Genomic DNA, 24,237 nt, shown 5'->3' with positions numbered 1-24,237 from the left:
GGAGGACGAACAGGTAGCCTTAAACACTGGAGGTGTTCCTCCCTCTCTCGCTCTCTCTCTTCACTTCATTTATTCGGACAGTACACACTAGCTGTGTTACATTACTGTAAAGACTGAAACACGTCCATTTCTGTCCTAACAGGTACAATCCACACAAATGCTCTCCCTCCGCCTTCCCCGGGGTAATTATCTGACCTCCAGGTAAACATGTGCAGGGGTGTGTCCAGAGATTGGCGGCATCAGGTGGTACAGGCCCAAACTTATTCCACTGCTTTTTTTTGTTTCTTTTAATGAGTTCCAGTGTTTGACATATTCTTTAATGTGTATTTAAAAAGGGATGACGCTGCATCCTGTGACAGGTGAACACACCTGCCAGGACATGTTTTAGTATTATACTGGCATGCAGCTTGTTTTACACTATAGATTTAAAGCATGCATATTATTTAATAATACAAGTTGCACATCCTTCTTACACAATGTCAGTCTTACTTTAACTGTTTCACTTAACTTCAATTATACTTTCCTTGTTTTTTTTTTATCACTGTTGTAAATACATAAATTCCTGCACTATCTCATAGTATGAGGTCCTGTGTGTGGCACTTTTATTTTAACCTTGTTGTTTATTGTTGTGTATTGTAGACTGTTCTATTTTTACTCTTTATCATGCTACTGTAACACAAAACTTTCCCCTGTGGGATCAAAGTATCTAACTTACTATCTATTATACTACAACTGCAGAATAACAATATTGATAAGACAGTGTGTCAGCTGTTATAAAGTCTCAGTAACGCCTCCTGAGGCTGGTTATGTTGGAAAATTTGACCAGACTGACAAAAACTAAGGATGTTTCCTGTTTATTTTCATTTGTACTTTTAAGGAAGTTTAAATTTAAAGAAAAGTTTCACACATACTTTTAAGTTCTGTTTTAGTTCACTGTAATAAGATAGTACCACACCCCCTGAAATATAATTACCTGGTTTTAATGTACATGTGCTTTATTTAGTACAACCCCAGTTCCTGAAAAACGTTGTGAGTCACTGTGTAAAATGTACATTAAAAACAGAATGTAATGTTCTATAAATCTCTTAAACCCATATTTTATTGACAATAGAACATACTAAATGTTGAAACCGAGAAAGCAGCACATCTCATAAAAGTTGGGACAGCGCCATGTTTCCCATCGTGTAGCATCCCCTCTTTTTTGAACTACAGTCTGCAAAAATATGGGAACTGAGGAGAGCAGCTGAAGGACTTTTTGGGAGATGAATGTTGTCTCATTCTTGTCAGGTAGAGGACCATAGCTGCTCAACAGTCCTGGTTCAGCTTTGTCGCATGTTTCATGTCATGATCCTTCAAATGTTCACAGCTGTTCAAAGCTCTGAACTGCAGACAGGTCAGTTCAGCACCCAGACTCTTCTACTATGAAGCCATGCTGCTAGAAGAGCTGCAGTATTTGATTAAGCATTGTCTTATTGAAATATGCGTCTGGATCCAAATGTATGTTCCTCTAAAAGCTCTGCATACCTTTTAGCATTGGTGGTACCTTTCTATCATCTTTGAATGATAGAGCTTTAACCTGCATTTGTGAACAGCGTAGTGAACTGTTTTCACGGACAGTGGTTTGTGCAAGTGTTTATGGCTGTTTTGATGCAGTGCAGTGCTCCATGAGGCATCCAATAGTGATTTTCAGCCCTCCTTATGCACAGATTTCTCCAGGTTATGTTAAAAATATTATGTAGTGTAGCTGATTAGATATTGTACTTCATACCATTTACTTTATAGCTTTAATTTAATTGCATTATTTAAAATTACCTGGCAGTAAAGAAGTAATCAAAGTCATGTCCTGTTGCAACATTAAATTGATACTCTGTGCATTCAGTTATGAAATGTAGATGATTCTGCACAATATGTACTTTAAGTATAAAATTAGTTGCTTTGAGTATACTATCCTGCTATTAAGTAGCACAATAGAGTAAAAAATATCAGGAGACAGTCAATGAAAGTTAAAAAGAAATCCTGTGAAATATTAATTTTACTATTAGAATTTAAGTTTTAGTTTTTTAGCTCATTACATGGATTTTTTGATTGCTGGTTGAACACTAAGTGCAAAACAAGCAATACAATCTTCCAGTGTGCTGTATTTTAATTTGTAACTTTGTAACTGAGACAAAAGATTTGCATTTCTCAAATCCATAAAATCCTTCAAGCGCTTCAGTTTTAGTTCTTCAACCCTGGTGTGAGGAGTTTGCAGAGTGAATGAATCTCTGGGGTATGTAGTCAAGTGAGGTTAAAGGGCTTTTCATGCAATGATGCTTCCCCCTGCTGGATCATTTGTAAAGTAGTGACCAGAGTCAACAGAGCTGCCCGCTTTTAACCTTTCTTTAACCTGTCTTTCTATTGGATACAAAAATACTTACAAAGCTGCACAGCTATCCTCCATAACTTTCTTCTATTCCTGGACACTATCCTGTGTAACGCTGTGTGAGACTGTTACATCATTTCAAAGTCGGTTTATTGTCTTGTAAGTGTATATGTCACGTAATGTACTTGAAAATAACGATGGGAAAGCCGCACAAACTTCAAGCAGTTATTTCCTGCACCCAGTCTCTTTCCTGAATCTTTTACCTGCCACAGAAATCGATTTATGTTCAGGAAAGATGGTGAATCTCGGTGAACTTCGATAAGAACCGACAGCGGTTTTAGACCCTGAAACTAAGGAAGCAACAACATGAAAACCAGATTACCAGAAGTACTAAAACATATTACTGAGGACACTAATAGACTATGAGAGGACGGACATACAGAAATATAAGAGGTCCAGGACCTTGACAGCATCCACGCTGAACGTAAATGAGCTGGATTACCCCCAAGATGTAACCGTGAGGATGCAAGGAGCAGAAATACTGAAGGTGAACAAGTTTAAGTACCTGGGGTCAACCATCCAAAGCAACGGGCGATGCACAGGAGAGGTGAAGAAGAGAGTGCAGGCAGGGTGGAGTGGGTGGAAAGGAGTGAAAGGGAAAGTTTGCAACATGGTAGGGAGACCTGCCACAACGTATGGTTTGGAGTCAGTGGCAGGAGGCGTAGATATGGAGAACATGCAGACGATTGGTATGACAGAGGCGAATGCTATGGACAGGGTGGCAGATAAAGCCAAAGCTGACAACACTTCAATAAAAACCGAGACTCCGATCGATGCACGAGAAGAAGAAGCACACTTTTTTTCTTTTTATAATCTGTACCTACCTTCTCTTGTATCTTCAGTAACAATGCCGAAAATGTTATACCTTCAGATTTCCCCGTTAGAAAAAGCCAATTAATTGCTTCCATTTAACACTACAACTCAACCAGTATTTTTTGACTCAATAATAAAGCCTATCTATGAAAAGCCTTCAGCTGATCCAACATGCTGCAGCTAGAGTCCTGACAGGGATTAGGAAGAGAGAACATATTTCTCCCATACCGGCTTCTCTTCACTGGTTCCCTGTTAAATTCAGAATCCAATCTAAAATCCTGCTTCTAACACACAAGTTCTTGAACAATCAGTCCCCATCTTATCTTAATTACCTTATAGTACCATATCACCCCATTAGAGCACTTCACTCTTGCATTGCAGGCTTACTTGTTGTTCCTAGAGTATTTGAAAGTAGAATGGGAGGCAGAGCCTTCAGTTTTCAGGCCCCTCTTCTATAGAACCAGCTTCCAGTTTGGATTCAGAAGACAGACACTATCTCTACTTTTAAGATCAGGCTTAACACTTTCCTTATATAGCAATCCTAATTCACTTGCTTGATCACGTAACATATAAATTAACACATTAGTACACTGTGCAGATAATAACAGACACAATTACATAGACTTTATCAGAAAAACATTTTACCTTAACAAAGATATATAATTTGAGTAAAATGAAGATAAACAATTAACAGAAACTGAACAATTCACCTCATTCAGTCTTTTGAGTGTACCATGGGTTTCATAACATACTTTCAGACATGTGGCTTAGGTACAAGGTGATATAGAGATTAAAAAGCGTTTTTTCTTTCTCTGTCTCTCTCTCATGCTCACTTTCTTTTTGTCTTGTCCCACTTTCCAGCACATGCTGCTCCTTTTTCTCCAAACTTCTAACAAAGAAAATGTTGTAGCCATTTTAGTTTCCTTCAAAAAGTGTTAACTCAGTTAAAGGTTTTCATGAAGTTAGCACTGTTGCCTCACAGCAAAAAAAGGTCCTGAGTTCGACTCTACCATCAGGCTGGAGTCCTTTCTGTGTGGAGTTGCATGTTCTCCCTGTGTTTGCGTGGGTTCTCTCTGTGTTTGCGTGGGTTCTCTCTGGGTACTCCAGCTTCCTTCAACAGTCCAATGGCATTCAGTTGGTGGGGTTAAGGTGACTGGTGATTCTAAATTGCTCATAGGTGTGAATGTGAGCATGAATGGTTGTTGGATTCTCTGTGTTAGCCCTGCAACAGACTGGCGATGTCTCCAAGATGTACCCTGCCTCTCACCCTGTGGTAGCTGGGATAGCCTCCTGTCCCCCATTCCCCAGCTCAACTCTGACAAGGACAATAACTGAATAAACTAAATAAACTGCACAGATGGATAAAACCTGTCATACATTGCATTATATGTATATACAATAATCATCTTTTATTGAATTGATTAAAAAAAAACAGTTTAGATGTGTTTTTCTATTAGAAAAAGCTCATCTGATGATTTTCAAATCACGTAAAGGAATGAAAAAATAAAGGAGGTTAAAGATTTTAAGTTTTTAGGAATAATTTTAGATTTACATCTCAAATTTGATAAGCATGTAAAGAAGATTTCAAAGATGGTTAAGGTTAATCTGACTTGTCTTAAGTTAACTCGGCATTACATACCCACTTCAGCACCTCAGTTATTTATGCATTTGTTAAGGGTTCAAATATTGAGGAGGGATACAGGAGGAAATCCAAATAACAACACTGATCCGGCCGGGTGGAGTCAAACGATGAGTTTAATGAACACACGTGTGGGAGATGAACACTGTACGCAGACAGCATCGATCTCACTCGAACAATACACAATCAGTTGTTTTTATATCATCAGGGAAATTTATGACGCCCCCTCATGCGTCATCACATGCATAAGTTTCAAAACCACAATGACTTTTAACACAGTTTGAAAAAGCAACATCGCCTCGTCTCCATGCCAGGTGTCTTCCTGTCGCTGCCGGACGCTCGCTTATCGTCTGGAACATCAGCAGCAGTTCTGCAACAAACTGTTCTTTTGTAGGCACAATTTTGCAGTCACAAGCAAAATATGATTAACCTCTCACCTAAAAATGAGTCTATCTACTGTGTGTGTGTGTGTGTGTGTGTGGGTGTGTATGTGTCAACCTGAAATGCACTCAGTTTCACCTCTCACCTCACCAGCTAAACCTTGTAACCTTTCCACCAGACCAGAGGCTCATCCTTATGTGTAATAACCTAACTGAAACTATATCTGTAACATGTTGAATAAATTTTTTAATCAAGAACCTCTACTAAAAGCTTAATCAAAAGATATAAATGAATAAAAGACAACAATGAATAACCTGGTTAGTCAAATAGCATCCTCCCAACAGCTCCTCAAAGTAACTTACACTTAGACTCTGCTTTAGTTTCACTTTCACAAGCACGCTCTGCAAAAGCCTGCGCTTCCTGTCTACTTTGGCACAGAGTGTACTCAGAGTTAGGCCTTTCTTTTATAATGCAATGTAATCTACATATAAACATTTAAGATTATGAAAAGCATTCCAAAGCATTTAAGATTATCGATTTAACTCAACAGTTTAAAGTGGTTATAACTGCACCTGTAATAAAGGCTAATTGGGTGCCAATATGTTTAAACATCTGAATACAATATCAATGCTGTAGATTATGTTATTAATGCAATGATAATGATGATGACCATGAACAATAGCAGTAAAGTATTTCTCTGATCTCCACACATTCCATGATATTCTCTCATTTTTCATATTTTATGACAGTTTGGACTCAAGCAGCACCATCTACAGTTCAGCATCCTTATATAATCAATCTTTGAAAATAATGGATAAAAAATCTGTTTGGTGGAATCATTGTCACATTTTAAAGAAATATAATTGACTTAGTTTAGGAGCTTCAATCACTTGTGTTGTCTTAAATTACCCTTCAAGTGTATAAATAGGCTGGTCCCAGAGTGTCTAATAGATACATCCAAAGACAAGATAGTAATCGCATTACTAGGAGTATAGTGAATGGCAACCGCAAAATATCATATCGCAGATCTAAATTTGGACAATCAGCGTTTTCCATAAAGGCTTGCCATCTGTGGAACACACTTCCATCTGATATCAAATTGATTACAGATGTTAGTTCCTTTACATTGAAGGTTAAAAGTTAGTTAAAGGGAAATCAGAGCTGTAGTGATTTCAATTAATCTTTTTTTTGTGGGGTTTGTTTGTTTGTTTTTACATTGTCTGTTAATTGTAGCTGTATTCATGGTGTATTTTGGTTTCATGAAAATGTATGTTTTAACTCTGTGTATTGTGAATGTAAGCCCAACAAGGGACAATTGTTGAAAATTAGCTATAGCTGTAATGTTATGTGCAGCACATCAGTTTTATGTTTTATACTTGGACTATGTTAAACTGCACTGTCTGTTTTAAATAAAGAATTATTATTATATCACTAAGTACACTAAGAGATTATGAGAGGATGGATATACAGAACTATAAGCTGACTGCTGCAGTACATATGTAACACCTGCTTAGTATAGTAGGGTTAAACTTATAGACTAGATTCGAGAGGAGTAAAATAAATTTGAGAGAATTGAGTGTTGAACAGCCGGCAGATTTATTACAATGTTACAGTGGTGCAATAATCCAATGTAAACAGCATAGAAAATTAACAGAAGATCAACAGAGAAGAGCGCTCTTTTGAAAATAACAACAAAATAAAATAAAATAAGTAGTCTCTTTAGACCTGACTCCTGATGAGCAGGATATTGGGAGTTCAATAGTTTCCCAGAGAAACAATCCGTATGAAGTAAGCAGTTTTTGCTCTTGCTTATCTGAAATCCTGCGATTCGAAGTAATTCAGACTGTAGCTCTACTCCTGCATCCAGAACAGCTGGCCACACTGCTTTTGGATTCGCCAAGAGTTTTCACAGGGTCTGGCTCGCCATCCATATCCAGAACCACTTCAGATCCAGGATCACAAAAAACCAGTCGGAATTCCCAAGAAACAAATACACGCTCTGCCTGGTTTTGGTCGAGAGTAAAACACATAAAGGCCTTGTGTAGCTTGTTATTTGCTCTCGGTGTCTTGCTCCGTTTTGCCTAGCTTAATGCAGCAACGTGCTTTTGTTGCATTCACTGAACTACGGAAAATCAAAGTGTGTTCAAGGGGTGTCGGAAATAATAATACCAGGTAAAAACAAGAAAATACTAGTAACCATGTCTATAGGGGTTACACCCTCCCCCTTTGAATAAACACGAGTGCCTTCATGTACTTAAAATGTATCTAAACATCATAGATTTGAGTGTTTTCATAGCTACTAAACGACTCAAGAGCTTGGTTAAAGTTATCCAGAAATCGTTGTGCAAAGGATATAAGGGGTTGACCCAACTGGGGGTAATGAAACCGTCCTGGGGGTCGCTTTAATCTCTCAGATTTTCTCACTTGAGGTGTTTCAGGAGTTATTTCAGGTGTTTGTTCAGCATGTTGGTCAGTGATATTTTCACTATGCTCTGTGTTTTCTATCTCAACATCTGGTTCTCCTGGAACTTGGACATTATGATTCTCTCCCATGATGTTAGAGTGAGATTCCTCATTCAGCAGTTCAGGTTCAGTTTGATTTCCCTGTCCATGGTCATTCTTGTCCGAGATTGTCTCTATTGGTTGAAGCAAAGAGTTGTCACTTTCGAGCGTACATGGATCATTTTGAATTTCGGAGCTTGTTGTCTCATTTTGCACATTGGAATGGTTTTGAGTTTGGTCACAAATCCTGATAAACGTCTCGGTTTGGATTGAGGGATGACCTAAAATGCATTCATACTCCTCCTCAGACTCTGACATTTCTGTATCTTTAGGTTCAGAAGGGCTCTGCCGAGTCTTAGGTCGACGTGGAGGTTTGGGCTTTGTCTCAACCTCATCCTCAATGTCTGAGAGATCACCACATGCAAGTAAAAGGTCTCGATGAAGAGTCCTGCTCGGACCACCACCCTTCTCCGGTTGGACCACATACACAGGAACATTTTCCAGTTTCTTAACAACACGGTACACCATGTGTTCCCATTTATCGCCAAGTTTGTGTTTACTGCGCAAACGAACGTTCTTGACTAAGACTCTGTCCCCAGCTTGAAGTGTGGACTCTCTGACTTTTTTATCAAACCTGTTCTTGTTTCGCTCAGCAACTCTCTTGGAGTTTTCGAGTGCAATCTGGTAACTTTCCTCAAGCCTAGCTTTCAGATTGCGCACATACTGGGAATGGGATGTTGGTGAGTCCCCTGTAACTGGCAACCCAAAGGCAAGGTCGACTGGTAGCTTGGGTTTTCGACCAAACATTAGCTCGTAAGGGCTAAACCCGGTAACCTCACTCTTTGAACAGTTGTAGGCGTGGGTAAGAGGCTTGACAAAATCACGCCAATGAATCTTTTGCTCATCCTTCAGAGTGCCCAGCATACCAAGCAGGGTGCGATTGAATCGCTCAACGGGGTTACCTCTCGGGTGATAAGGACTGGTCCTTACTTTTTTAATGCCTGTGGTTGAGCACAATTCCCTAATCACATGTGACTCAAAATCCCTCCCCTGGTCACTATGGAGGCGTTTGGGGAACCCATAGTGAACTAAAAAGTTTTCCCAAAGGTTTTTGGCCACAGTGGTTGCCTTTTGGTCTCGGGTGGGCAAGGCCACTGCATATTTCGTGAAATGATCTGTGATGACCAACACGTCTTTGGTACTCTTACTGTCGGGTTCAATAGAAAGAAAGTCCATACACACCAATTCCATTGGGCGTGTGGTTTTGATGTTAACCAGTGGTGCTGCTTTTTCAGGCAAGGACTTCCTTCTAACACAACGACCACAGTTCTTTATTTTAGTCTCAATATCAGCACCCATCTTAGGCCAATAAAATCTTGCCCTCACTAGATCATGAGTCCTCTCCCACCCCATATGACCCATATCATCATGGAGCAGCTTGAGAACAGTAGACCTAAGAGAGACAGGGAGTACAAGCTGGTAAGTTGTAACTGAGTCACACTGTCGTTTCCTATACAGAAGGCCATTTCTCATTTCAAAACGTTTCCATTCTCTGAGCATCAGTTTTATGTCAAATGTTTCAGACCTGTTTTCGCATGGAACATCAGCACCAGATTCTAGTAACTGAATGACGTGGTTTATGCTTGGGTCAGATCTTTGGTGTTCTTTAAGCTCATGCTCAGAAAACAAGGGAGCAGCTACTTGACCAGATGTTTCAGCATCACTGTATGCATCAGGAATGACATCAGCACTCATAGCCAAGGACTCAACCAGAATGACACAAGGTGAGTTCTCACTGTTCTCATTGAGAAGATGCTTATTACATATAGCTGCTACAGTGTCAGGGCATACACTGTTAGAGCTTGGAAGGGATCCGAGAAGGCGTGAGGTGAGTTGTTGAATCCTGTTTTCCTCTTCCAATGTCACACTATCTGCAGCCAGAGTTTGATGAGGCCTCCGTGATAGGCCGTCGGCATCCTGGTTAGCCTTCCCAGCTCTGTATTTGATTTGGAAGTTGAAGGTAGACAACGCTGCTAACCAGCGATAACTCGCTGCGTCAAGTTTTGCCGTGGTCAGAATATATGTAAGCGGGTTGTTATCCGTTACAACGATGAACTCGTTACCGTAAAGGTAATCATGGAATTTTTCGACAATGGACCATTTCAGAGCTAGAAATTCTAGCTTATGAGCTGGATATCTGGTCTCGCTTGGTGTCAATCCCCTACTAGCATAGGCAATGACGCGCATTTTACCATCCTGCTCCTGATAAAGAGCGGCACCCAGGCCCGTGGTACTAGCGTCAGTGTGCAGAGCATATTGGAGCTTTGGATCTGCAAACCCCAATACAGGGGATGATGTTAACTTCTCCTTAATGCATTCAAAGGCTGACTGACAAACAGGTGTCCATCTGTCTGCAAAGGGTTCTCGAGGATTGAGATATTTAGAAGTGCCTGTTTGTTTCTGGCCTTTTCTGAGAGGTGGATAGCCACATGTGAGATCGTTTAAGGGCCGGACTATCTTTGAATAGTCCTTAACAAATCGACGATAATAGCCTGTGAACCCTAAAAATGACTTCAGCTGTTTCAAGTTTTGTGGCACTGGCCAGGTCTTGATAGCAGCAACCTTTTCAGGATCAGTCTGCACACCATTTTTGGAGACAATATGGCCCAAATATTTAACTGATGTCTGGAAAAAGCGACATTTTTTCGGGGACAACTTTAAGCCATATTCACGAAGACGGTCCAAAACATGCTTTAGCCTCTGTTCATGTTGCTCGAGGGAGTCTGAGAAAACAATCAAATCGTCTAGGAAGACGAGTACCTCCTTGAGATTAATGTCTCCCATACACCTCTCCATTAACCTCTGAAAGGTGCTGGGAGCATTTGTGATGCCTTGGGGCATTCGATTGAACTCATAAAACCCCAGTGGGCATACGAAGGCTGTTTTGGCTTTATCCTCCTCCTCCATCTCTATCTGGTAATAGCCTGACTTCAAGTCCATGACAGAAAACCAGTTTGAACCAGATAGGGCGGAGAAGGTCTCTTCGAGGTTTGGCAACGCGTAAGCATCTTTTACCGTTTGCACATTAAGCTTGCGGTAATCCACACAGAGGCGTACCTCACCATTCTTTTTCTTGACTACAACGATGGGGAATGAGAAGGGAGATTCTGACTGTCTTATTACCCCAGCATCGAGAAGCATTTTAAGGTGTTTCCTGACTGCTTCGTAGTCATTTGGATGAATGGGCCGCGATCTCTGTTTTATAGGCGTTTCGTCTTTAAGCTTGATCTTATGCTTAACTTTAGTGGCATGGCCAAAGTCGAGATCGTGGCATGCAAAAACGTCACGGTAGGCACTAAGACTCTGCGTGACCCGACTTTCCCATTCCTTGGGCAGAGGTGAATCGCCAAAATCAAAGGTCAACTGGTCACTGGGTAATGAACATGAGTCTGCCGACAGGCTGCAACAGCCTGCAGAGTTTGCACTCGACGTGGTTTGAGTTTCAAGGACTTGGTCTGCAATGTGTAGTTCAGCAAGAACGCAGTTGCCAGGAAGGATGATGTCATGATCGGTTTCGTTTCTGATCCAAATAGGATGCTTGTAAGGACTTTGACGTGGCACTGTGATAAGGCAGCAATCGACAAAGATTCCTCCCGGAAGGGCTGAGGAAGTTGGCTGCTCTACAACTGCCCATCTGTCAGTGGTTGGTGAATTTAGGTGGGCGTAACTCTCTAGGCAAACCCTTTCATGAGCTGGTATTACGTAAGGTGTGTTGCCCCTCAGTGTCATTAGTCCAAGCTTTCCTGTGCTTTTTGTTTCATGTCTATGTTCAAGGATTTTTAAAATCTGACTATAGCCATAGACAGCTGATGAAATAGGAGTATCCCTACAGTGTTCCTCATATAAAACATCAAGGGCATTTGTACCAATTAAAACTGGTAAGTCTGTGCTGGAACGTAAATCAGGGACAATGAGAGCTAATGTAGAAATTTGGGGCTCAGACTCAACAAACTCCTTTGGAAAGCCAATTGGAACTTCTACATACCCTAGATAAGGTACAACTTGTCCATTTGCACCCTCAACATCTAAGTCACTGATTGGCTGGATGGGAAGATCAGACAAATGTCTCTGGTAAAATGAGTGTGAAATAGTCGTTACTTGCGACCCAGAGTCTAACAAAGAATTGCAACTCACTCCAGCTATGTTGACATTAGCTGTGCACTTCTTGCCAATTAAGCCCTTTGGAAAGCTGGAATGACGCATACTTGTTTGTGCACAACACTTTTTTGTTGGGCGGTTTTGAGTGGGACTTTTGTCGCTTCTAGTTCCAGTTTGTCCCTCAACTGAAACAGGAACTAGTTTAAATCAGAGTCACATTGGTCTTCCCAAGCTTTTTGTTTTACCCTTAGCTCTTTCCGCTTGGCTTCAACAGTACTGGGATTCGGCTCATTGTCACAAGAGGGAGCTATATGGCCATCCTCGCCACAGTTAAAGCAGAACCATGGGTGAGGCTTTTTGTTTTTGCCAAAGCCTTCATTTTTCAACGGAGAGTTCTGTGTTTGTGCCTCCTTTAGCTGCTGTTTCTTTACAGCTTTTGGGAACTTTGCCTGAGGTTTCTTTGCAACCATGGTTTCCATTGAAGCTTTTAAGGAACTTAACTGTTCTTGCAGTTGAGCAATTTGTTTTTGCAGTTTCTTGGCAGATGCTTGAGCGGAGCTGTCAGTAGCAGCAGCAGCTTGAAACTCAGTGGTTGGGTAAACATTTAAAGGATTGGACTGCACCTTTACTTTTGAAATTCCCAAGTGCTGCTTCATGCGAGTTGACTTGGCTGCCTGCTTATCTTCCTCTGTTCGCAAGAGTAAAAGCAGCTCAGAAAAGGAGGGTGGACTGGATTTCTTTTGCTCTAGATGGAGGCTAGCGATTAGGTTATCATCCCAGCATCCCCTACAGAACTGCTTCAAAAGCTGCCGATCGAAATCACTAACTGGGACTCCTCCCCCTTTTACAACTTTGTCAAGGGTAGTCTGCAGCCTGTGCACATAGGCTGAAGGTTTTTCGCCAGCATTTTGGTTTGTACTCAAGAATTTTGCGAACAGCTCATCAACGTCATCTACAGTTCCATATGCAGAATCAAGCAAGCTCAAAAAGTCTTTGAGGCTGGACAAGGGACCCAATTGTTTAACAATGTTTGCAGCTGGCGGTAAGAGGCTGTCAATGATCTTCCGTACTACTTGTCTTTCAGGAACAGAAGAATCTGCAAGATAAAACTCAACATGACTTCGCCAAGTGTCATAGTCAACCTCCGTATTAGGGCATGGAGTTTTTCCAGAAAAGGACCTGAATTTTACAGAGCTTGGATAGGATTGGGACATATCAGTACTTTTGACAATGTGCTCCACAATGACCCTCTGGACTTCAGGTGTGGTCAAGTGTTCAGGGTTCAAAATAGGAGCTGGTCTGTCAGTAAGGGAAGGATTGATGGTGTCAGTGGTCAGAGTGGGTGGGATAGTTTCACTGCTTGGTCGTCTCAAAACAGAACCAGGTATTAAAGGGACTGGGTCATCTACTGAAATGACCTTAAAGGGGGCTGTACCCTCCCTTTCCCCAGCAGAGGCCTGAAGTTTGTTAAGTTCACTAAGTAGCATTTTCTCATAATCTACCCCACTCACCTTAGCAATACCCTTTAAATTAGAAAGGTAAGACTCTGTAGTACTAGCCGTTAGCTTAGCACTGTAAATTGGGGATAAGAGTTGGATGCTGTGAACTACATTTGGGTCAGATGTTGTTCTGTGACAGGGTAGTTCACCCTGAATCGACTCAATGGCTGTGCCATACTCAAACTCAACTATAACTGTATCTTTAAAGTCAGGGTCAGAACTAGCAATTTTCACTGTTCGTGCAATAGAACCATAGTGTTGCAAAAACTTAACAACTTCTTCATCAGTCTCTGTACCAGAAAACCCACTGATTAGTACAGCATTTGGTACCTTGATACGTTCACGTTCAATGACATCCATGTTACTTCAGTGGAAAAATGTGCAAAAATTGTCATAAAACTGCCAACTGTGTGCCAATGATTGGATTAAAGGCATTAAATAGCCAAACTCCTCCTGGCTGGCTCGCCACTTTTATGTAACACCTGCTTAGTATAGTAGGGTTAAACTTATAGACTAGATTCGAGAGGAGTAAAATAAATTTGAGAGAATTGAGTGTTGAACAGCCGGCAGATTTATTACAATGTTACAGTGGTGCAATAATCCAATGTAAACAGCATAGAAAATTAACAGAAGATCAACAGAGAAGAGCGCTCTTTTGAAAATAACAACAAAATAAAATAAAATAAGTAGTCTCTTTAGACCTGACTCCTGATGAGCAGGATATTGGGAGTTCAATAGTTTCCCAGAGAAACAATCCGTATGAAGTAAGCAGTTTTTGCTCTTGCTTATCTGAAATCCTGCGATTCGAAGTAATTCAGACTGTAGCTCTACTCCTGCATCCAGAACAGCTGGCCACACTGCTTTTGGATTCGCCAAGAGTTTTCACAGGGTCTGGCTCGCCATCCATATCCAGAACCACTTCAGATCCAGGATCACAAAAAACCAGTCGGAATTCCCAAGAAACAAATACACGCTCTGCCTGGTTTTGGTCGAGAGTAAAACACATAAAGGCCTTGTGTAGCTTGTTATTTGCTCTCGGTGTCTTGCTCCGTTTTGCCTAGCTTAATGCAGCAACGTGCTTTTGTTGCATTCACTGAACTACGGAAAATCAAAGTGTGTTCAAGGGGTGTCGGAAATAATAATACCAGGTAAAAACAAGAAAATACTAGTAACCATGTCTATAGGGGTTACACATACATAGAGGAACAGTGTTAAGTTGAACTCTTATAGCATTACTTTGATGATACAACATTTAAAATTGGATGAGTTTAGGCATTTCAATTTGTGATTACAAAGGTTTAAAATCCTCTGCTCCCGTCTCACTGACTTAATACAAACCACCATCACTCAGTCTGCTGTCTTTTCTTATCTTCTGTCCACAAAGTGCAAATTTAGTTGTTTGTCTGGTATCAGAACTGTGCGGCTGATGGATTTCAGCTCTCCCAGTGTGGGGTCGGGTTTGATTTCAAACTGCCTGATAAGCTGTGAAAAAAAAAATAGAGTTAGTGAGTTGTCTGAAACGTGGATGACAATTGATTTGAATATGGACAAATGTATTATCCCACACAATCACAAACAACAGAGATGCATAAGACACGTATATACCCTTCAGCATTAATGAAGCCGTTCCAGATTTCCGTCAGATTTTTTCCCACTTTCCATGAGACCCCTCCCCCCCCAAACCCCCGCACTTATTGTTGGACACACCTGGGTCACATTTAAAAAAATCCAGGAGTTTCCCTGGGATGTTCAGCAGTTTTTTCTCCTTCTTGTCACTTACTTGAAACAGGAGCAGATACATCTCGAGCTCAGCAATCCTGCGACCGACACAGCCTCTTACTCCAAAGCCAAACGGGATGGAGCCGAAGGGGTTTGGCCTCTCACGGCCGTCTCGGAGCCATCGCTCTGGCTTAAATGTGAACGAGTCGGGGAATGTGTCCTCATCATGGCTGATGGCATAGTGACAAAAGGTGAACGGCGTCTGTAAAGCAATCAACAACTGGAAGTCAACACAATATGGAATACTGATCCTCCCTTATAACACAATAGCCTTTTTATATCCAGGCATCATAAATATGTCTTATTAAGTTAATACAAAAAGCACTCACAAACAATCTAACAATGGTTAAAAGCAGACCTACTTTTTTTGGGAACTCATATCCACCAATAGAAACATTCTTTTCTGCAATGATCCTCGCATTCATAGAAACAACAGGATACATCCTGCAAGACAAGTTATTTTTTGTTTGCATGTTACTTTAGGCTGGTTCATAGTCTGGCTTCTTCTTAAGCAGGTGAATAAGAATGTTGACTGATGAATTAGTCTACATTTAACCTGTTAAGAGCCATGAGTTCAAATAAAACCCATTTTGGCTGCTAAATAGACAAACTTCAGGAAACTCGAAGCTTATTTTCACTTTCAAAGATTTTCAGTTTGGCTGTTACAAATATGTGAAAACTATCTACTAAAAACATGTTTGTTTCCTGCATTAATCGCTTCAGTTAAAGCTAAATTGCAGCAGTCTCACCTCAGCGTCTCTTTGATAACTGCCTTTAAATACGACATGCCAGTGATGTCAGCAGCGGTGGGGATCCGGTCTAATGGTACCATAGTGGACACTTCTTTATAGAGTCTTTCCTGGATATCAGGGTTCTTGGAAAGCTCGTGCAAAGCCCATGTGACAGTGTTGGAGGTCTTGGGAGTTTAAAAAATGTGAAAGTAAACTTTTGAAGACATATATGCTGAGCCTTGCATACATGTACATGCAAAAGAAAAGTGAATACACCGAGTGGTGAGCTTTGATGATTAGAGCCGTGCAGAGTGCCTTTTTACATGTGATTTTTTATTACTAGTATTGGTATTCCATTTACCGTGTCCACTCCAGCTAAGAGGAGCTCAGTGACGCTGCCATACACATCTTTAGTGCTCATCTGCGTGTTTGAGAGTAGGTATGTCAGGTATTCACCCTCCACATCCTGCTTGTTGTCAACCCGCTGCTGAATCATCTCCAACTTCTTGTCAATCAATTTTTTGGCTAGAACAGGTGCATAAAAATGGTGCAAAAAAAAAAAAAAGTTGGAACACTGTATAATATCAGTCAAAACAGAATGCAGTCATTTACTCATAAGCCCATATTTTACTAGCAACAGGACATAGGATGAAATATACTGTATCAACTGAGACAATTTATTATTTCATGAAACATATTAGCTTGGGTTCAATTTGATGGAAACAACATATCTTTAAAACGTAGGGACAGTTGCACCAAACTGGCAACAGTTCAGTACCATCAGTACCATAACTGGTACTTTTATATCTTTTATATCCATAACTTGATATAAAAAAAGAGCATCTTATAGAGGCAGTGTTTCTCAGAGGTAAAGATAGATTATTCACCAATCTGCAACAAAAGACCATAATCTAGAAATGCTGCCATCTACTCTGGGACAAAGCTCATTTAAAATAGAGGCAAAGTGGAAAACCGATCTGTTTGTTTGTTTCACTTTATTAAAGACACACATGGGCCCATAAAAAAATTAATTCCATAGCGTTACACAGTTATATAAAGGCTAAAATGTCAATGGTTCCATAATTTTGAATAAAACCTAACTGAACTTAGTGCAGGGTCAGTCAGAGATACAGTTATATGGGTCCGCTGCCACTGGCCAGCGAGCCTTGAAGCTACAAATGCTGGCCTAGGACCACCTGCTGGCATGATGGGAACACCCACGAGGACAGCCATGGCTGGTAATAACGGACCGACTGGTCCTGGCCCCACGAAGGCCACCGACTAACCCTTTTTCATCTGGGTTTTCTCCACAGGTCCCGGCCGTTACGGACACCATGCCCAGCTCACCTAGGGCTGCATAGGCATTGGGGCAGGAATGCTGGAGATGTGGGCAACCGGGGTATCTCCGTTGGGACTGCCCGTTAATGGAGGTGGGACAGGTGCTACGTATTGCCAGCCCTCCGATGCCCTACCCTGATTCAGGAGAGACATACCGTTTACCGGTAAGGTGCCCAGGGGGTATATGCCAGGCTTTAGTGAACTCGGGCTGTACGCAGACCCTGGTCCACCAAACCCTGCTGGAGGCTGAGTGGGTGGAGGTGAAGTGTGTGCACGGGGACATTCATAAATGTCCCTCAGTGCAAATAGAAATTAGATATCAGGAAATCTGGAATCTGGTCCGGCGGACGGAGCAGTGCCAGGCAGCGCTTGTGCGGGTGAAAAAAGCCCCCTGTGGATAACTGCTGTTCCACACACCTAACAGCTCCCTCCTTTTTATTCTGCAGACCGAGGAAATGAACCATTCGGCTTGTTATCAGCACTCAGTTCAAAAGTCTGTATCTCAGATGGTATATGGTGCATCAGTACCTGTGAAAGTCTGGAAATGCTCCATAAATGCTGAAAGGTATCGCATTGCATATTTCATCAGGATAATGTTAAACTGCATACTGCATCTATTCCAACAGCATGGCTTTTTACTAGATGAGTCCAAATGCTGAACCGGTCTGCCTGCGGTTTAGACCTTTCACCAACTGAAAACTTTCAGACCATCACGAAAAGTTCCTCTGGCAAAAGTCCAGCAGCTGGTCTCCTGTTGTTGTTGACTGTTGCTAAAAGAAGAGGACATGCTGCACAGTAGAAAACATGGCCCGTTTTGTTGCTGCCAATTGCCATGTGTCTCTGTACTGAAGCCCAGTTTTGGACCCAAAGTGCAGGATGCAGAGAACAGGACATGAAATCAATTTAACTTTAACTAAACCAAGAAAATTAAAGCAGAGGGTTACACAGCACGTGTATAAGGGAGAACATGACAAGGAATATAGACAAACAAGAGGGAAGGGGGCAAAGTGGAGACACCTGGTGAGAAAAGCTGAACTGAATCCGAGCTGAATTGAACATAATGCACATGAGACAAGAAACTATCAAAATAAAACAGGAAATGAACAGTTGACAGATCCGCATACGTGGACTTTACACAGAAACAAAAAACAAATACTGGGACTAAACTTACTACACACATGTCTTTTTGACACATGACACTGAGGACTAAGCACAGATAAGACAAGGGAAGACACAGGAACAGACGAAGGCAAAAATAAAAGGGCACCCAAAGCATAAACTGAACATACATAACCTGTTACTAAAAACTGGGAGGAGCAAATTTGATGCCAAATACTAAATAGGGGTTTATAACACAAAATGGTTCACTCTGCTACTTCACCATATTACACTACATAGCACTACATCTCTGGATAAAAGATAAAAGATGCTGAATGGTGCACATGTAGTAAAGTAACTGTAAAAGGATTCTGAATCCTCAATAAGATAAGAAAAGCACTGTATAAATACCAGCTGATAGAGAATAAGGCCGTGGCTCCTTACGGGAAGTTGGTGCAAAAACCCCCCACAGATTTATTTTTTCTTTTTATAATAATGTTTATTGTTTCCTAACACTCTAAAACTTAACTAAAACATCAGGACTGTGAGGTTCAAACTGCTCACCAAAGCTGAAGATGCCCTCCCAGCCAGCAATGTAACGTCCCCAGTAGGGCAGCAGATTCCGGCTCCACTTGGGAAGAATAAACACTATCATGTTGTAGGAGAGCATCTGGGCTATGGAATTGATGAAATCTTGTGTACCACCAGGAATTTCCTCTTCCAGACAACCAAGCCTTGTCTCAAACAATATGGAGGCAATTCCTGAATGGATAAGAAAAAGAAAAGGCACTGAATCTAGCAACAAATTTTTTTCTTAACTTTTAGCTTCCTTTAAACTTTAGTTTGAAAATAATATTTTTTTCATTTAGTTCATTAAACAAATATGTTATTTAGCATTCAGCATTTGCAGTTTTAACCATCAGACTACCTTCTAGTGAAAACAGATAAAGCTCATTGGCAATGTTGGTCACAAAGTCTCCTGTTGGGCTGCACTGGCACAGACTGCGCATCTTCTTGGTGAAGTCTTTAACCACATCATTGATAATCCCAGAATACTGGGCCGAGTCCTTCGGATTCAGCATCCGCTTGTTAAGCACCACCCTCAGCTTGTACCACCTCTCTCCATCCCTGTTGGAACAGAAACATGTTTGCACTGAAATAAATAAATCCAAACGCAAACACAACAAAGAGTCTGAACTATGATACACTTGTGCATCCATTATGGCTGATTTTCTGCTACATTTTTCCATTCAACCAGTTTGTAGCCAGTAAACTAAAGAGCTCACACAAATATCTAAGCTGGCTGTGGTCTGCAGTTTGTTTGCTACTATGCTTACACGCGCACGCACACACACACACACACACACACACACACACACACACACACACACACACATATATGTATATAAAATGCATAGAAACATTGAGAGAGTGCATCCTTCATTTTGAGCACTATTTTAAACCAGTTTGTCTTGTGAACAAAGTAACCTTTTGTGTTTAAAGTGCAGCACAACAGACAGACCTGACCTTCATTGACTACTTTGATTATTTACTGATATTTACTGACTGGTATCTGTCACGGCGAGTGGAGTGAGCCGTGTAGAGGAAATGAAAGAGGATCCAATTACAGGCACTTGCTGAGATGCGAATGTGGTTTATTGTAGAACAAAGATGGAAATGGCAAAACGGAACAAAAATAATCTATACTGAGACAAACTAAACTATTGAACAGCAAACATGAACACAAAGGAATGTAAACAAAAGGTACATGATGGCGACAGCAGGGAAACCACACAGTAGATACGCAGACAGACCAGCAACTACAACAACAGAAGACACGACTTAGATACACTCAGGGAATACAGGGAGATTCCACACAGGTGGCGAACACAGCTGGAAGTAATTGACAAGAGGAGACAAGGAAGGCAAACTGAATACACTCACATAAGACACAGACTTTCACAACAAAACAGGAAACAAGAAACGCAGACTCGACACAGAGGCAGACAGAATATAACACATGGAACTCAAACTATGCTAAACATGAGACACAACCGAAGAACAAATCCTTAAACACGAATAAACAGAAACATAGAATTCTAATAATAATCAGCAAAGCACACGAGTCTCAGAAAACAATCCAAAATGCAAAAATAAACTAAAACTTAAATAAGTTAGTTTTAGTTTATAAAATATAAGAAACTCAAAATGCTGGGTCGAAACGACCCAGAACCGTGACAGTATCACTGATGCCAAATTTAATCATTTAACATTTTTTGCCATTGGTGCATCGTTCTGATGCAGTATTTACTGATATCACATTGCTATTAGTGTTCCCTGCATCAGATTTCTTCAACAAGCCTGTGATGAGTTTATTAAACTGTGGCTCTGACTGTTGACCTAGAAAAACACCAGAGTATTACTTCTGGTGTTTTCCTCAAAATCCTCAAACTTTCTTGTAATTTCCAGCTTTTCATAATAATATGACAGATATTGGGTGTGGAGCCCACTGTCTTCAGATAAACAACACAGTTTAAAATCTGCTCAGCCTTTTAGTTTCATTTGATTGCCTAATATGGTGGTTCTCAAACTGAGCCTTTGCAGATGGTGAAGGAATGACCACCATCTGCAATATAAATTTTATTTTAGCAACATAAATAGGTTTACTGCTGCTACTGCACTGAGCCTGACAGAGCTAAAATTAAACATTGATCCCCTTATATTGTCACCGGTTCATAAAACTTGTGGAGCATTAACATTTTTCTGATTTCTTATCTTTATGGAATATACCAGCCTGAGAGGAATCTATTTAACCCAAATAGGTCAAAAACAATCCCTTCCACTCATAATAAAACTCTTTCCCTGGAAATCTGTTACGTATTAGAATCTAAGCAATCACAATGAGATTATTTTTTAGGTGGGGCAGCATTACTACACTGTTTGGTAGTCTTACTCTGTAAAAGGTCCATAGCCGAATCCTCTCATGTCACGATATTCCCTCCACACACTCATGTCTCCTCTACAAGGGAACTTCTCATCCTTCCTCAGCAGCTCGGCCAAAAGCTCTGGGGTGCTCAAGGATATTGATCTGAGTCCGTCTCTGTAAATGGGCCCATACAGCTGCTTCTCATAGATCTGACGGTGGAAAAGTGATAAAGGTAGAGCTGCATTCTTATAGAATAAAGATGAAGACATTTGGGGATTTTTGCAATGTGTAATTTAAAAAGCAGACATTATATTTAATCAGTCAGTAATCAGATGCCAGAGGTCAGTGTGTGCTGGAGTGGCTGCATGTGATTCATCAGAGAAAGAAAGCAGCCCAAGACTCTGTGTCAGTTAGCTGTGAGACAAGCTGATACTGTCTGAAGGTAACTATGGACAAAAAAGTCATACAACCAGCCCAACATTTTCTATTATTTATTGTCACTGGAGGAAAATGCAGTCACTTGTAAACCCATGTCCTCTCAGATTATCAAATTTGTCACCAGGGTTTCTGAAATGCATCAGGTGGAAAACACAAAACATCTTTGACATCGAACTGAAACAAGCACATATCACTGTGAGTGAACATAATAAAGATCATGCACTGCAGCCTACCTGAAGCTCATGCATACGTTTGTAGAAACCCTGAAACACCACTCTGCAAAGAAACTCCAAGAAGCTGACATGTGGGAGATCTTCCACTGTCCGAGGCTTTTTCTGGATGGTGGAGAGGGCCCCTGAGGCAGGGGAGACCCTTGCAACCCCTCTGGAGCAGACTGGGGCCAGGGAGATAGGGCACAGCAGCAGTGAGCTGCATTTTCTCTTCACCAGTCTACTGGACAGCCATGCAGCCATTATGAGGGGAGAATAGAAAATACAGAGAGCTCCTATTGCATGCAGAAGACTAGCCATAAAGGGAGGCGCCACATCTTGCTAAATGTTTAACCCTTCCAGCCCAGCTCTTAAGGATCAACAAAGACAAGAAGCCACAAAGGACCACAAATGGAAAAATACCTAAACTCACATTTTTCTGCTCAGTAACAGTGAGATGGCTGCTTTTAAGCAAGCCTGACTATAGTGTCAAAGTAAATCAATGACTGTTTCTAGTTACTGAATCAAAAGAATGCTTTTAATTTAAAACACATTTGTGTGATGAGCGAAACAGATGTGAGATCTGATCAACACGACTTTCAGTCTCCAGTAAACATGCTTTGGATACTGCAAGAGTTATATTTTTGTGTGTGTCTCATCTCAGTACCCTCCTACTGTGCTGTACAGTGAATACAGAAAGGCAAGCAGAGGTGATAGAGATCCACTTCCACACCCTTTAATCATACACAACAAAAAAAGACCAGTCTAGTACAGTCAGTCATGTGAAACAGAAAGTATATGCTTCCTTTTCTAAAGTTGCTTCAAAAGGACTTCAGAGGACAAGTAGCAACCAGGTGCTTCTTATGAAATACACTTTATTAACTGATCATTAGTAAGAGTAATCGCCTGTGTAAAAGCAGACGTTTTGGCAGTTTTCTGGTCTGAAGCATTCAGGTGCATGTTACCATAATGCCACAATCTTCCCAGAAGTGGGCATCCCAATTAATTCACCCAAGATCGCGTGCAGCCCTCAGAGAAACTGTAAAAAAAACAAACCCTGAGCTCCATCTCAAACTCTGAAGGCCTCAGTCAGCATGATAGTTCATGATAGCACAATTAAAAAAAGACTGAGCAAGTTTGGAAGAGTTGCCAGGAGAAATCCTCTACTCTAAAAAGAGCAGGGCAGCACAGGTTATGTTCAAAAAGCTGCATCTGAACAAACCGCAAAACTTGCGGACCGATGAGACCATACGACCAGATGTTTGATCAGCATGCATAGAAGTATGTTTGGAGATAACTAAACACATTATAGCAACAGTGAAGCAAGGTAGTGAAGGGGTGATGATTTGGGCAGCTTGCAGTCTTCAAGTCAACCATAAGGTCCTCATTGTACCAAAGCATTCTGTCACATGTGGTGATGGACATGTGGTGGTGTGACCTCAAAAGAGCTGTGAATGAATGAATGCTCAATGGCCTAAAACAACAATGTAAAACAAAGTGGATGCTAGACTGATAAATAGAAAACAATTATGTTATCACTGCTAAATGTGGTTCTATCATGGGGTGCACTTAGGTGTTCAGAAGCTTCTTCTGCATTTTAGTTCAGTTTTTGTCAAATAAATCACATTGTGTAAATAGGCAGTGTCTTATTTTTCACCTCATTTTAAGGCTTGCTGCTGATTTATATGTGAAAACTATAACTTTAACTACAACTATAACCTGCAGGGCTGGACTGGAACAAAAGAATCGGCCCGGGCATTTTGACTAGAGACCGGCCCACCAGGTATTATAGGAAAAGCCATAAAGCCTTTGAACGAAAACAAACGCTGTTGTCACAGTGACGTACAGTCTTGTTGGTATATGTATGATTTCTATACATTTTACATCAGATAAAAACTTTGGTTGTAAGATTCAGATAATTATTTGTTAAAAGCGAGACATTTTAAATGAGAAAAAGAAAGAAAAGTATTTCCTTGTGCCCCCCTTTCCCTGTTAATGCCCTACATGGCCCCCTGGCAACACTTTGCTAGACCCGCCCCTGCACAGTTACCAGCTGTCAGCTATGTAGAAAAGGCTCCTGGTGTTATTTGTCTCTCAGAAACAGTTCATAACTTCCCTTCAACTCATTTGTGTCACCTTAAAGGTAAACCTGTTTCTCCATCACCTGTTCAGCTCTGATGATTCAGTAAGGACATCTCCTGGTTTCATCTTCATGTTTCCCTCTCACCAGATAACCAAACCAACATCATGACCAGCAGCTTTTACAGCTGTGGCTCCAGCAAACATCAGCTGATACTAGAAAGT

The 24,237-nt window shown here is 41.0% G+C and overlaps 1 protein-coding gene across 1 annotated transcript; it reads right to left on the bottom strand.

The window, feature by feature from the left end:
* Positions 1–14,611: 14,611 nt before the first annotated feature.
* cyp27a1.1 (cytochrome P450, family 27, subfamily A, polypeptide 1.1) lies at positions 14,612–22,358 on the bottom strand. Its single transcript, XM_085434573.1, has 9 exons — positions 21,958–22,358; positions 21,314–21,495; positions 19,289–19,488; positions 18,925–19,122; positions 16,286–16,449; positions 15,943–16,109; positions 15,556–15,637; positions 15,195–15,395; positions 14,612–14,896 (listed from the first exon to the last, which is right to left on the bottom strand). Exons 1-9 carry the CDS (start codon positions 22,252–22,254, stop codon positions 14,780–14,782), a joined length of 1,608 nt encoding a protein of 535 aa, XP_085290699.1. The 5' UTR covers positions 22,255–22,358; the 3' UTR covers positions 14,612–14,779.
* Positions 22,359–24,237: the final 1,879 nt, after the last annotated feature.

Source organism: Copadichromis virginalis, linkage group LG16 (genome assembly GCF_057382275.1).
Source record: "Copadichromis virginalis isolate Kocher_CV1m ecotype Utaka linkage group LG16, C_Virginalis_male_GT1.1, whole genome shotgun sequence".
Classification (NCBI taxonomy): domain Eukaryota; kingdom Metazoa; phylum Chordata; class Actinopteri; order Cichliformes; family Cichlidae; genus Copadichromis; species Copadichromis virginalis.
Note: the sequence above shows the minus strand (reverse complement) of the source record. Positions and strands in the feature narration are given on the sequence as shown.

What these genes read in the sequence shown, in the direction of transcription:
- cyp27a1.1 (XM_085434573.1), bottom strand. Translation starts at nt 22,254, where the DNA reads ATGGCTAGTCTTCTGCATGCAATAGGAGCTCTCTGTATTTTCTATTCT. An exon ending in AACGTATGCATGAGCTTCAG is followed by an intron (nt 21,496 to 21,957) that starts GTAGGCTGCAGT and finishes TTCCACCGTCAG; the next exon opens with ATCTATGAGAAGCAGCTGTA. An exon ending in TCTTAGCTGGAGTGGACACG is followed by an intron (nt 16,110 to 16,285) that starts GTAAATGGAATA and finishes TAAACTCCCAAG; the next exon opens with ACCTCCAACACTGTCACATG.